The sequence below is a fragment of the Papio anubis genome, chromosome 13 (assembly GCF_008728515.1).
Source record: "Papio anubis isolate 15944 chromosome 13, Panubis1.0, whole genome shotgun sequence".
NCBI classification, from domain to species: Eukaryota; Metazoa; Chordata; class Mammalia; order Primates; family Cercopithecidae; genus Papio; species Papio anubis.
In genome coordinates this window covers 90,225,702-90,240,738 of record NC_044988.1, presented here as the reverse complement: position 1 = coordinate 90,240,738, position 15,037 = coordinate 90,225,702, and the positions used below count along the sequence as shown (strand labels likewise).

At 41.6% G+C, this 15,037-nt stretch overlaps 1 protein-coding gene across 5 annotated transcripts in view; it reads left to right on the top strand.

The window, feature by feature from the left end:
• CDK5RAP2 (CDK5 regulatory subunit associated protein 2) overlaps positions 1-15,037 on the top strand; it is a 185,303-nt gene that overhangs the window by 27,877 nt on the left and 142,389 nt on the right. For 4 of the 5 annotated variants that reach the window (XM_031654462.1, XM_031654463.1, XM_031654461.1 and 1 more), the window contains exons 4-6: positions 754-864; positions 6,007-6,083; positions 12,639-12,762. In XM_031654462.1, the coding sequence (XP_031510322.1) occupies positions 754-864; positions 6,007-6,083; positions 12,639-12,762 (312 nt within the window). Of the gene's footprint in view, positions 1-753; positions 865-918; positions 1,904-6,006; positions 6,084-12,638; positions 12,763-15,037 lie in introns of those variants that run through there. The other variant, XM_031654464.1, reaches the window with a different exon arrangement.

Genomic DNA, 15,037 nt, shown 5'->3' with positions numbered 1-15,037 from the left:
CATTAAGATTTTTGAAGAGTTCAGTTCTGTTGTTTTGCAGAATGTTTTTCAACTTAGATTTATCTGGTAGAGTCCTCTTGATTAGGTACAGGTTAAAGGTTATAGACAGAAGCACTTGAGATGGAATTGTTTGCTCTCAGTGATTTATTTCAGGAGGAAAATGATGTTAGTTTATCCCTTCAATGGTGATAAGAGATGAATTTTTTTGGTTAAGATGGTGTTCGCAAGTTTTCTAAATTGTAAGGGTACCTTTTCCTTTTGTAATTAATAAGCCATTTGTGGGGTAATAAGTCTGAGACTGTCTGAATATTATGTTCTGTAGTGATCTTTCATCTAATGCTTTTAGTGTTGCTGATTCTTACCTGAATCAATCATTACTATGGAGGTTGTACAATAGTGATTTTCTGTTCCTCGTATTCTACATTTATTAACTGGATTTCTTTTGAGATTCTCCTCTTCTTTTCCTTTTCTTCTTATTATCAGTGTGGAGTTTTGAATTCTTTCTTTATTCAGTCATTATTCATTTTCATTCATTATTCATTCCTGTCATTATTCATTTTAATGCTCAAATTGTACTGACTTTGGCTAGTGGGAACTGCTTAATTCTTCTGGGTTAGTAGAATGGTAGCAAAAACAAGCTTTCTCTAGTATTTAACATTTGAATCAGTTTTGTAGCCTCGTAATCTATAGGACTAATGTATGTACTATCTGTCTGTTGTTTGCTTTTGATGACCCTTCTGTGATATTTTTCAGCAAATCACTGAATTGAAGAAAGAAAACTTTAACCTAAAGCTGCGCATCTATTTCCTTGAGGAAAGAATGCAACAGGAATTTCATGGCCCCACCGAACATATCTACAAAACTGTGAGTGGCCCACTTCTCATTGCTGTCCCTTGTGTTTTTTCTCATTGTCATTTCAAGCAGAAATTTGATTAATATTTGATCTCAGAGTTAGCAGGAATAAAGATGCTTTCATTTAATCTCAATTGATTATGGGGAGCATGAAGATATCAGGATGACTTTAATATTAAGCAAAGGGGTACATGATTAATTTTAAGGAAGTCTTTCACTCTCTTTTAAAAATCAGAATTCGGATTCACTCATTTTTACCTCAATTAAGTTTTTATAATTATGTGTTCTTTAGAAACAGGCAGTGGAATGGTGGAATGGTTTTGGAGTTGAATTCTGTTACCAGCTGACTTGTGTAACTTAGGCAAGTCACTTTAGCTCTTGGGGCTTGCTTCCAGAATTAAGTGATAATCCCTTTGTCATAGGGTTATTTGTGTGAATTAAAATGAGAAGACAGATGAAAAGCTCCAGCACACAGTCAGTTGACAATTATCGTCTTCTTGAGGCTTCGTTTGGCAGCCCAAAGTTAGGATTGTCAGTATTTCTGTGATAGGACTCTTCTGTATTCCTGTGTGCTTGCCTGTTAACTGTCAGAAGAAAAGGCTATCCTCATTTGAAGTCTTGACCTGGAGGTCTTTGTCTGAAAACAAACCTTGGTGCTGAAAACTGAAAAAAGAACTTGGCTTTCTTGAAAAGGCTTGAGTACAAACAGTATTTCAGTGCCTGTTTCTTGGCTTTTTCTAGTAGATTAGCCCTTGGCCTGGGAATTATTCTGACTTTTCTCCTCTGAAGTTTGTACCAGTGGAAACTTTTGAAGGAGGAAAAAGAACTCTCCTTGAGTTTCAGCAGATGAACTTAAATTGACTTGTCTTGAAGAGGGATTGTGCTGTACTTCTGAGCCTTTTCAAGAATTGAAAAGCTTCTTTGTCCCCTATGAGAGTTTTTTTCTTCACTCTAGGGGTGGAAAGACAATGAGGATGTCCCCTTTTCTGGAAAGGAGTGGTGATGCAATCACAATTTTAGAGGAAAACCAATAGCCTAAAGCAGTTTATATGTGAGTATGGTGGTCATGCCTCTCAGAACCTCTTGGGTGATAGGAATACAAAACGTGCCAGTTGCCAACTCTATCAGGCACTGTCTTCGGCATCTGTACATTTGCATCTTATTGTAATTCTCATGACAGTCCTATGCCATGGAGTTTATCTTCATCTTATAGGGGAAGAAACTGAGACTTATAGAAGATGAATAACCCACCTGATGTCATATAGCTACTATGTGAGGTGGATTTTGAGCCTAGGTCTTCCAACCTCATTGTACCATACCACTTCAGCTGTCTGACTAGATGATTTCATGACCCCTTTCTTCAGTGTAAGTTTTTGGATAGGTGCACATGGTTTAGAATTCAAAAAGCCTAAGAGGTACACACTGAAAAGACTCTTCCATCCTTGTGTCGTGGTCCTCTAGATCTAATAAATATTGATTGCTTATGCAGAGGAATTATATATATATATATTACAAGCAAGCGTGTGTTTGCGTGTGTGTGTGTGTGTATAAACCCTCTTTTTACATAAATGCAAGCATGTTCTGTTCTGCACCTTATATTTTTCACTTAATGATTTCTTTCTTTCCTTCCTTCCTTCCTTCCTTTCTTTTTTTCTTTTCTTTCCTTCCTTTCCCTTCTTTTCTTTCTTCACTTCCCTTTCCTTCCTTCCTTTTTTCTTTCTTTCCTTCCTTCCTTCCTTCTTTCCTTCTTTCCTTCTCTTTTCTCTTTTCTGTTTTCTTTTCTTTTCTTCCGATGGAGTCTCCGTCTGTTGCCCAGGCTGGAGTGCAGTGGCACAATCTTGGCTTACTGCAACCTCTGCCTCCCAGGTTCAAGTAATTCCTGTCTTCGGCCTCCTGGTTAGCTGGGATTGCATGTGAATGCCAGCACGCCTGGCTAATTTTTGTATTTTTGGTAGAGATGGGGTTTCGCCACGTTCTCCAGGCTGGTCTTGAACTCCTGGCCTCAAGTGATCCACCTGCCTTGGCCTCTCAAAGTGCTTGGATTATAGGCGTGAGGCACTGCACCTCGCTTTACTTAATGATATCTTGGATATCTTTCTTTAAGAGTAGTTTAAGAATGAATTTCTTTGTTCTTTTTGTTTTTGAGACAGTATCTCACTCTGTCACCAGGCTGGAGTGTAGTGGCATGATCATAGCTCACTACAACCTTGAACTCTTGGGCTCAAGGGATCCTCCCATCTCAGTCTCCTTAGTAGTTGGGACTACAGGCATGCACCACCACACCTGGCATTTTAAAATTTTTGCTTTTTATAGAGATGGGGTCTTGCTGTGTTGCCCAAGGCTGGTCTTGAACTTCTAGCTTCAAGCCGTCCTCCTGTCTTGGCTTCCTAAAGTGTTGGGACTTACAGGTGTGAGCCACCACACTAAGCTGCCTTTTTTTTATAGTTTCATAATATTCCGTTTTATGCTTTGAAGGTACCCTGACTTTTGGTTTGGAAATTACAATTATGTATATGAGTTTATAACTTGAGATATTGGACTTGAGAAAAATAGCCGAATGGACAAGTTAGTATTAATTCTTTTAAATATATTAAATTGGAGTGCCTGTTGGTTCATCACAAAGTGAAGCACTTAGAGTATATTATATCATTTCATAAATAGAAGCTCTCCACCCTTCTGAGAGCTGGAAAAAGAATCCTCTGTTTGAAGGATGTTTCTGCATTTTTCACAAAATTACAGTTGAAGACATTATACAATGTTACCCAGGGTCCTTTATGCAAAGATCTCTTTCTTCAAGAAAAAGTTCTGCCTCATAGATGACTTCTTTAGTTCTTGTTGTTTGACAGTGAAGAAGATAACCTATTTTAAGCCCTGTCTCCGAGGCTTTGCTCATTTAATCCTTAAAGCCCTCATGTCATGGGAGCTTTTATGTTTTGTTTTTGACACTTGAGGGATTGGAAAGGAGAAGCATTGCTTTGTCACCCTGTGGACTTATGTGTCTAAGGACAGTTATAATATTGTGCTTCTAGTTTTGTATTCCACGTTAGCGTGTCTTGTTCACTTCAGTGTCTTCTGTGGTCGGTCCTTCACAGGTGCTTGGTAAGTTTCTGCGAAGTGAAGGAATGAATAAGTGAGTAGCCACTGACTCTGTGGTCTCCTCTTGTAGAGAGTAGAGACAGAATTTAAACCCATGTCCTTTTGGTCACACACCCATGACCTTTCTGTCATGGCTGTACTTCTCAACCTGAAGTACTTGTTTCTCCAGGGCTGCTTGCCAGAAAGGAGGGAGGCATATCCTGTGAGATGGTAAATCTTACTGGAAATGATTTTTTTTTTTTTCGAGACAGAGTCTCGCTCTGTCACCTAGGCTGGAGTGCAGTAGTACAATCTTGGCTCACTGCAACCTCTGTCTCTTAGGTTCAGGCGATTCTTCTGCCTCAGCCTCCCAAATACCTGGGACTACAGGCATGCGCCACCACTCCTGGCTAATTTTTGTATTTTTAGTTGAGACGGTTTCGCTATGTTGGCCAGGCTGGTCTCGAACTCCTGACCTCCAGTGATCCGTCTGCCTCGCAAACTGCTAGGATTATAGGTGCGAACCGCTGTGCCTGGCCTGGAAATATTTTTGTTTAAATAATACACATGTGGCTGGATGCGGTAGCTCACACCTGTAATCCCAGCACTTTGAGAGGCCAAGGCGGGCAGATCACTTGAGGTCAGGAGTTCAAGACCAGCTGGCCAACATGGTGAAACCCCATCTCAACTAAAAATACAAAAAATTAGCCGGGTGTGGTGGCAGGTGCCTACTATAATCCTAGCTACTCGGAGGCTGAGGCAGGAGGATCACTTGAACCTGGGAAGTGGAGGTTGCAGTGAGCTGAGATCGCACCACTGCACTCCAGCCTGGATGGCAAGAGCAAGACTTCATCTCAAAAAAACGAAAAATGAAAAACACATGTATTATGGAGTACAACATAAAATTGGCATGGATTATTAAAATAAAAGAGGAGCTGTAAACCCAGTGCTTTGGGAGGCTGAAGCAGGAGTATCATTTGAAGCCAGAAGTTCAAGATCAGCCGGGGCAATATGGCAAGACCCCATCTGTAAAAACAAAACAAAACAAAACAGAACAAAAAAACCAGCAAGGGAGTGCACGCCTATAGTCCCAGCTACTCAGGAGGTTGAGGTGGGAGGATCCCTTAAGCCCAGGAGTTTGAGGCCTGCAGTGAGCTATGATAGCACCACTGCACTTCAGGCTGGGCAACAGCAGAGCAAGACTCTGCCTCTAAATAAATAAACAAAAAACCAAAGGGAGATTTCCAAGAAATTGTAGATTTACAGCAGTCTTCCACAAACTATGCACCCAAACCCCCATCTACTACATGAGTTCATCTAATATTCTGTCTGGGATACATTTGTGCATAAGTTTTAGAAGCCTGCCACTGTTCCACTGTCTCATATTGAATTCCATTTGCCCTGGATTCTGTCTTGGATTCTCACGTGAGTTGTAAGCCCAAGGCTGTGTGCGACTCCCTTTGTTCCACTCAGTTAAGAGGAAGACATTTGGTTGGAGAACATTGTGGTTCTCCTTATAGACAGCTTGCCCCATGTGGTTGTAGCTTTTTTTGTAAGTGAGAACCCTGAAATCTTATATTGAAATGACACATGCCATGATGTGTCCTCCTGTTTTCCATCCACATGTTTTATTTTATTTTTTTAAGCTGTAACACGTTCCCACTGCTACAGCCACCACATGTGTGATTGTAAACAACCACCAGTAATTGCTTTGGAATGGGAAGAACACACCGCAGAATTGCTTGTAAATTTGCTTGGCGGAGGGCATACAATTTTTAAATCAGCCTTCCTTGTATGACATTTATGCCTTGATATTTGAATGCTCTGGCTGTTAGGAGCTTGGAGCAGTTACATAATTGCTCCAAGTCTCGCGAAATCCAGGTCTTTCTTTTGAGACCGCCAGTGTTTAATAATTCCCTTTTCCCTGTGCCCTGAGGCTAATGAGGGTTTTTGAATCTAACATCTGCCTATTACAAGCATCCTGTAGTCAGTCTGTGCTGGAAGCAGTTTCCACATTGTTGACATTCATAGGTCCTGTATTTTACGTTGTTTCTTTTCTTTCTTAATCTTGTCTTGTAGAACATTGAGCTCAAGGTGGAAGTAGAAAGTCTGAAGCGGGAACTCCAGGAGAGAGAGCGGCTGCTCATCAAAGCCTCGTGAGTACCGTCATCTTTCGAAAGCCTGCAAGTCGCCCACACTGGGTTGGTCAGTGAAATAGAGCCATCCACTTTTCTAAGACAATTGATTTCCATCTGGAGTCTGAGGACTCCAAAGAGGTTTTTGTTTTTACTTAATTATTTACTTTTCAGCAAGCTTTTAAGAGATACCATGATTATAGAAAAATGAACAGATCTTAAGTGTACAGCGTGAATGTTCACAAGCAAACACACCCGTGGAACTACCATCCAGATCAGGAAAGAGAACATACCAGCCCCCGCAAAAGCCCTCTTTGTGGTCTCAGAACTCACCTTTCTCCCCTAAAGATAACTACTGTTCTGACCACTGTTAGTTCTGCCTGTTTTTAAACTGTATATACAAGGAATTATATAGTAGGTTTTCTTTTGTGTCTGGCTTGTTTCCTCAACAATGTATTTGTGAGATTGAGCTGTGTTGTTAATTATATCAGTAGTTCATTCTTATTGTTGTAAAAGCCTGGGGTGATTTGAAGGGGTCCTGGTGGGTGAGGCGGGGAGACAGAGGATGGGGCTTCAGCCAGAGTAACTGTCTTTTTCTTTTTTTTCCTTTAATATCTGTTAAATGTACTAGGGACCCTCATAATATTTTGCTTGAAAGAGTTTCTACTCCTTAAAAAGCATTTGAAAACTAGTATTTTCATTTATTCAAATATTGAACAACAAGCACAGTTCAGCAAATACAGTCTGTGAATCAGTTGATTATTCACTCATTCATAAACATTTATTACATAATAACTTGTGAAATACACAAGTATTTCGAATCTAACATCTGCCCAAAGATCTGAAAAGAGACAGCCCTCCACCCCTCTACTCGAAGAGCCCATCAGAGACTGGTGAGCTGTTCATCACACCTGTGAAAAATAACATGCCAGGAAGGTACAGTGGTAGAGGGTGTTGTGGGTAAAGTGGCGACACCAAAGTGTGCTAAGTTTTGTTCTGTGACAGTGGAATAAGACTTCCCGGGGCTGCCTCACTGAGGATCCCAGCCAGAAGCTTATGTGGAAATGCTTCATTTGTTCTGACAGTAGAGTTCCTGCTGGGTGTGGTAGGCCAGGACCATGGAGTTCTTGGTTTAGGGCACGGCTGCACTGCTCTGGGCCAGGCCAGTATAATTCCCTTCATTGCCACCGGGTCCAGCGGCTGGAAGCTGGCCTGCTGTTGGCTTTCAGCAGACTACAGGATGCCAGGCGTAGGCTGCTTCTCCGGGTTATGCTGAACTTGCACACTTGGTATTTTCTGAATGAATAAGTGAATGAAGTAATAAATATCACCAGATTAACAAGTTGTTGTTAATGTTGTTGTTGTTTTTTGAAGTACATTATTTTCTGGGCAGGGAGGCAAATCTACTTTATCAAACCTGAAGATCAGTAATGAAATTTGGTCTGTCTCATACTCAGTGCCCTGCCTGCTGCAGGTCTTGGCTTGGACTGGTTTTTAGTTAAGCTCATACACATGGCAACCTCAGCTCACAAAGGCTTGCATACCCTCCTCAATAGCAAAACATGGGATTGAGTATTTTGGAGGCTTGTGCACATCTTTATATGTGTATATTTCCCAAATGGCTCAGGCTTGTGTGGTCTGACTAGCTTTATGCATTTATTCAGAAATATGTATTAAGTGGCTCTTGTGTGCTGCAGTGGACTAGGTTCCTGGGGATGGAGTGGTGATGCAATCAGATGCATGAGGCTCACATTCTAGTGGGAGTGATGGTGATAAAATACTTGGAGTAATAAATATATAAACAAAAGTTGGGGAAAGAGCTATGAAGTAAAATAAAGAGAGCTATGAGAATTTATAGGTAGGGGAGTAAATATATATTATTATTATTTTTTGAGACGGAGTTTCACTCTGCCAGGCTGGAGTGCAGTGGCGTGATCTCAGCTCACTGCAACCCCCGCCTCCTGGGTCCAGGCGATTCTCCTGCCTCAGCCTCCCGAGTAGCTGGGATTACAGGCATGTGCCTCCATGCTCAGCTAACTTTAGTATTTTTAGTAGAGATGGGGTTTCACCATCTTGGCCAGGCTGGTCTTGAACCCCTGGCCTCACGTGATCCACCCATCTCAGCCTCTCAAAGTACGGGGATTACAGGGGTGAGCCGCTGTGCCCAGCCAGGTAGGGGAGTAAATATATAGATGTGGCTGTATAGCAGGAAAGGTGTCCCTGAGGAGGTGGCATTTGAAATGAGATCTGAAAGACAAGTAGGAATTAACAAGGTGAATGGGTAGAGAAACTGTTCAAAGAGAAGAGAATGTATAGGTCTGAGGGAATATGAGAAGTCTAGAACACTAGAGATTTTGGTCTTTATCCTAAAATCACATGGAAAGCAGTCGTAGGTTTTAAGCGAGTGACACAATCAGAGTTCTGTTTTTGAAAAGGTCATTCTGGATGCTGGGTGGGAAGTGGATTGTGGAGAGAGCATGAGTGGAAGCTGGGAGACCAGTCAGGAAGCTGGTCCAGTGGTTGAGGTGAGAGGCGAGTGACAGAGTAGCTGGGTGAATCAGACATTTGGGAAGCAGAATCAACAGGCCTTGGTGATGGATGGGAAGGGAGATGTCATGGATGATTTCTGTCTGGGGTTAAGGTCATGAGCTCTGTTAAGAATGTTCGCAATGAACATTCTTAAACTGCTCCAGCTTCCTGTCTACCAGCTCTATCCCAGACGCAGTTCATGGATGCTAAAATGTTCTTGCTTTTGCTGCTCTAACTCTGCTCCAGCAGACCTCCTCCCCTCTCATTTCCTCCCAGCCCAAATGCCTTCCATTGCTCAGCCCTTTGTAAAGCCTCAGATCTGGAACCATGCATGGCTTCCTCTAGCCTGCGTCCGTCTCTTAACGGACTTCGCTGGTACAGAATGATAATACTCTATGCATAACAGTTGTTAGTTTATAAAACACTTTCCATTTACATTCCATCATTGTTCTGGGAGCTGGGAAAGTCTTGAAGAATACCCTCATTTCATAGAGGAGAGACTATAGGCCAGGAAAAGGGAAGGGCCATGACTCCCAGCCGGGAAGGTCACATCTGCTATTAGAACTCAAGTCCCTGACTTCTAGTTCAGCACTAGGTTCCATGTTCTTTTTAAATTTTTGTATGTAGATAATTGTATATTGGTATATACACAATATCTATGTATCTGTTCAATGACAGTATCTACCATGGAACTGCTAGGTGTGCCTATCTCTAATTTTTTTTTTTTGAGATGGAGTCTCGCTCTGTTGCCCAGGCTGGAGTGCAGTGGTACAATCTCGGCTCACTGCAACCCGGGTTCAAGCGATTCTTCTGCCTCAGCTTCCTGAGTAGCTGGGACTACAGGCATACGCCACAATGCTTGGCAAATTTTTGTATTTTTAGTAGAGACAGGGTTTCACCATGTTGGCCAGACTGGTCTCAAACTCCTGACCTCAGGTAATCCACCCGCATTGGCCTCCCAAAGTTGCTGGGATTACAGGTGTGAGCCACCATGCCTGGTCGTGCTTTTCTCTTTAACCCTAGCTTTCTAGCACCCAGCAGTATGTCTATGGTGGATACTTGCTGATGGAAAATATCTATGTTAATATAATACCCTTGACTCCCCTTTTCAGTGTTATGATTTTTGGTGGGGCATGGGGACAGGATATGACATCTGCCACAGGAAAAGCCCCTGCTTTTACCTGAAGAACCATAATTAGAATGAAAAGAATCCAGGGGAAATGTGGAGGATTGAAAGGGTAGTGAGGCTGGCATTTATAGAGTCTGACTTTCTTGTATTGGGTGGAAAGCTAGATGAAACCAGTTTCTCTCAGCCCTTCCTCTCCTCAGGTCTTGCTGTCCACCTTGTGTGTTAGCCCTGATTCTGCAAGGAAAGAAAGGGTCGAGGGAGGGAGCTAACACTTATTGAGACGCAGACATCCTGCGTCTGGCACTTGACAGGCTTTATTGCATTTGATCAATTATGTGGGCAGCCAGAATTCCCATTTGAGTGGAGAGAAAACCGAGGTTCGAGGAGTGGGGAAACGTGTAGCGGCTGCTCTGGCTCCAGAGCGCGCTGTGCCTTGCTGTGAAATAAACATTTGTTGGCTGGTTTTCCACTGTTATATTTATCAGTTACAATAAGGGGACATTAAAAACGAAAGCAGTCATATTGTTGCGAGTAAATTTTATCTCTGTAGCTTTAAAACACAAACAAAAATAATAATTCCATTAGTAGAGGAAAATTGTACCATACTACTGAGTATAAATTTTATTGCCACAGAAACTGTAAAACACAAAGATGATAAATGAAAAGTTGGAACATTTATTATTGGGAATATATTTTACTGGTATAACTCAAACTCAGACAAACTGAGTAATCATAGTACTTGTTAAAAATTGTAGTCAGCTTCTTGACAATGTATGTGATTCAGAGAGCAAAACACAAAGGTTAGACCTGGGCTGATAGGAGGGAGACAGCATATTTGCACTCTGGTAGGTAGGGTGGAGGGGTAAGGGAAAGGGGTAGCAGAGGCGATCTGTTTTATAGAGGAGGCTCTGTAAAGCCCAGGCCTCAAACCTTGGTGAGCAGGTAGCAGAAATTCATTGCTGGAGAAATCCTGTATCCAAGGCCTGGGAAGGCAGGGCTTCTCGTCCAGAATTCTTTCGGCCGTGTATAATGCTCCTCAAGGAGTGATAGAAATGATTGTGAATCACCGTGAATTCAAGACAGCGATCCAAAAATGAGCCCCAGGAGTGGGGGGTGATGGCATTCAATGGCATGAATCAGGAAATAGAAATGGGCACCTTGGCTGTGGCCAGCAGAGACCCCAGCAGAGGGTAGAATGAGGCCTCTCACAGCAGCTCAGCAGGAGCCAGCACTGTGTGGGCCTCAGAGGCCAAGGGCTAGCGTGCAGAGCACTCCGATCAGAGAGGAACAGGCCTACATATGTGAGCACATTAATTCTGAGAGGTAATCATCTCATTTTTCACATGAGGAAACTGAGGTGTGAGAGGTAATTTAGTGAGGCTATATAATTCACCCAGAGTCACACTGAGGATATAATAGAGTAAAAATTTAGAAGGAGATCTGTGCAGCTTCAGAGCCCATGTTCTTTCTTTCCAGTTGTTCACATTGAATTCCATTAAAATGATATGACACTGGGGCCTTCTGAAGCTTTATTGGTGAAAAGAAAAAAGATACTAATAAAGTCTTTATTTTCAGGCGACTCATGTTTGAGACTTGGACAACAAGTATGGTCCTCTTGACTTTCCATTGTTCTCAGTAAAAAAATTCACATGGCTTGTACATGTGAGTATCTGATCACATGGCTCTCAGTTGGAAAAATTTTATATATCTTTAAAGTAGGGCATGGGAAGCTGGTGGTGAATAGATTTGTTCTGTTGCAGTTTTTCTGAGAAACCAGCCTTAGGTGGAAGCATTTCCTTTATTATTCTGCCTTCTGGAAACCTGCAATCATTTTAGAAATCTGATGAGGACTGCTCATACAGTCATGTCCGACACTGTTTATCTTCTGGCATCGGTGGTTGTAGTCCTGCGTCTGATTTGGGCGTGCCATTCCCACCACTGCCCGTCATGTGGAGAGAATATTCCATGGTGCTCTAGCAGTGCTTACTCTGTGTTTTATGTTAGAGTAACACAGAGTACAGGTTGCTTGTGTAACCTCCCCTCTTCATACCCTAAGTGGTAGCTAGTGTGTGAACAGATTGATCCTGATGCATTTAAAATGCTTTTCCCTTCAGTTGGCAGAAGATGAAGTATGCAGACCCTTACTCCCGCAGATTTATTTTCGTTGCATACTGCTCCTTTGCACGTTGGTTTGTCAGACCAGCTCTCTGCCCTCCTTGCACCACTGGTGGAAGTATACTTTGTTGGAAGCCCCCTGGTGGGAAATTTGGCAGTAGCTATCCAGAATCTTAGCAGTGGGCTTACCCTGTGACCCAGCTATTCCCTTTCTAGAAGTCACTGGATAGCTGGATAGTAGACATACAAGGATGCTTTTGTCATAACATTGCTTATTACAGTAAACAATTTCACCAACATTTATTGAATACTTACTTTGTACCAGGCACTGTTCTCAGAACTTTGTGAGTATCGTCAGATACAATGTGTTAAATGAGAAACAATTTAAATGTTTTAAAAATAGAGAATTGATTTAGTAAACTATAGTACATTTCATACATTGAGTTAATATACAGCCTTTAAAAATGATGATATAGACTTTATTGACACAAAAGGATGTTTATGGTATATTAAGTAACAAAATCAATTCACTGATATGTACCAAATGGTTCTTTTTTGTAGAAAACGTCTGAAAGGCTATATGCTAAAATGTTGACTTAGTTATCCTGAGTGACAAGATTATGGATGATTCTTACTTTTTTCTTATTTGCGTTTTTGAATGATAAATATTAAGCTAAAGAAAAAGAAGCTCAGCACAGGTCTGTGGGAGAAATGACTAACAGATATTCCTTGTCTCTCTGGGGCTGTGAAATGACCATCAGACTATCACCCTTGCATGTTTTACCCTGTGCCTCTTTTTGCAGCAAAGCAGTCGAGAGCTTAGCTGAAGCTGGTGGCTCTGAAATCCAGCGGGTAAAAGAAGATGCTCGAAAGAAGGTGCAGCAGGTGGAAGATCTCCTAACCAAAAGAATACTCCTTTTAGAAAAGGCAAGTCTGGAAATCCTGAGGGCAGTGTATTTCTTACAGTGGGTTAATAACAGGTGGGCACAGTTTCGTTTCCTTTTTCGTAAACCGTCAGTTTCAGGAGAAACAACAGCCACCCTTATTGAGCATCTCCTGGATTGTAGCCCCATTTCAGGCATTTTACATGTATAGTTTATAACACCTTTACCCTGCAAACTGGCCATTGTGGTCTTCATTTCTGTATAAGGTCACTGAAATACAGAGAGAAGTACTAACTCATTTAATAGGCCTAACCTAATACTAATAGGTTTAATCCTGGGTTTAACTATGCTGATTTTAAAGCCCATGCTCTTTCTACAACAGCACTCTGCTTATTGTCTAGTTTAGCTCCATTATTTTAAAGATGTGGAAGCTGAAGGCCAGAGAAGGGAAATGACTTACCTCACATTAGTTAAGCCTGGAACCAGACTCTGACCTTTAGGCTACCACGTGTCCATCCAGCTCTGGTACCTGGTATCCGGCTTCCCTCCAACCATCCTGCCAGTGCTCATAGAATGTCTTTTCTCTATTAGGCACTGCATGTCACTTCTCCTTCTATTTATTCTCAGTTAGGTATTTCCTATCACTGTGATGGGAGTCAGGATGTTTCCTGGCTAAAAAATCCTGTCTCCTTATCTATTTTAAGCTAGTATTAAGTAACACTATTTAATTCTTGGTCTTTGATATCTGTTGTTTTATCACAGTTTCTCTACCCGAAACTGGTTCTTTTTAGATATAGAGAGAAATGGCACCAGAAGCACTTCTGGATACAAAGAGCAGGCACTGTTTTTGCAGTTTACAATTTTCCATTTATGATGTTCACATCAGCCCTTAAATTGTCCTTTTGGGGAAATGTAGCTATTAGGCCCAAAATACCTGTGTTTTAAACAGGCTTGGAGAGGGTTAGAAACTTAGTATAGGTCAGAAGTGGTAGAACTAGAACCACAAGAAGATTCTCCTGATCACAAATTCTGAATTTTAGCTAAAGTGTAATTATGAGATCTAACTTACTGGGTCATTTTTTTTTCCCTGTAAGTGCTTTCCCGTGTGTTGGGGTGACAAATCTCTCCTCTGTCACTTACTAGCCTTGTCACCCAGGATAAGGTATTTGCTTACTCTGAGCCTCTGCTTCATCATCTGTAAAATAAGGACAGTGATACCTGGTTTGCAGTGGTAATTGTAATAATAACTGTAGTATTAACAATTTATTTTGGGCTTACCATTTCATTGTGTGAGACATCCTCCTAAGCTCTTTATAGACATGAAGGTAATCTTTTCAATAAACCTCTGTGAGGTGAATACTTCTGTCATCCTTTTTCTTTCTTTCTTTTTTTTTTTTAAACAGATGATGAAACAGGCACAGAGTGGCTAAGTCACTTGCTTAGGGGCACCCAGGCAGTAAATATCAGGTAGTCTGGCTTCAGATCTGCATTCTAAACTGCTATACTCTACTGTCTCGGGATATAACTTTTTAGGGTTGGATGCAGTTGGGAGATAATATGAATGAAGCTCCTTGCTCAGAGCCTGGCATTTAGTAAATAACAGGCTTTGTTGTTGTCTAAGAATATGATACATGATTTTTTTCAGCTTTCATTGAGAGTGACAGGAAGCCCCGTGAGGAGATAGTGGTGGGGGCAGCACTGTGGAGGGCAAGGGCAGGGAGGAGGGAGCCAACATTTTTTTCTGAGCTTCCTGTGATGGAACAAGCGTTTGACAGTGACTCACGACAGCTCTTTGATGGGACGGTGGTTATCCCTATTTTATCGATTGGGAAGCTCAGGCTCGGAGAGGTTTAATAACTACCTGAGATCACACAGCAAGTATGTGGGAGAGCTGGTTTTTGAACCCAATTCTCTTTGGTGTTTATCTTTGTGATGTAATTGGAGGCAGTTGGTGTGAGTAGTTGGAGATTCATATCCACTCCCAGGTCACTTTCATGAACACCAGGGCCTTTTTCCCTAACACAGACACTGCCTGCATGATTTACATAATTTCCTCATTGGCTTCTCTGACCTCTTGGGAAGAACATACAGTTGTTTTTTTTTTTGTACCACCTAAATCACCTTGGAGATATAGAAAATGTACTTTAGAATTGTTCAGTCATTATCTTAAAAAAATAGAGCGGTGGGGGTGTGTGGGATGAATTTGTATGGAAATTATGGTGACTCTTTGGAATTTATGTATGTTTAGTATTGAGAGGAGCATTTCTCCTTGTTCTTCTTGAAGCTGTAAATATTGATCTGATTTTTCAAAACCAAAA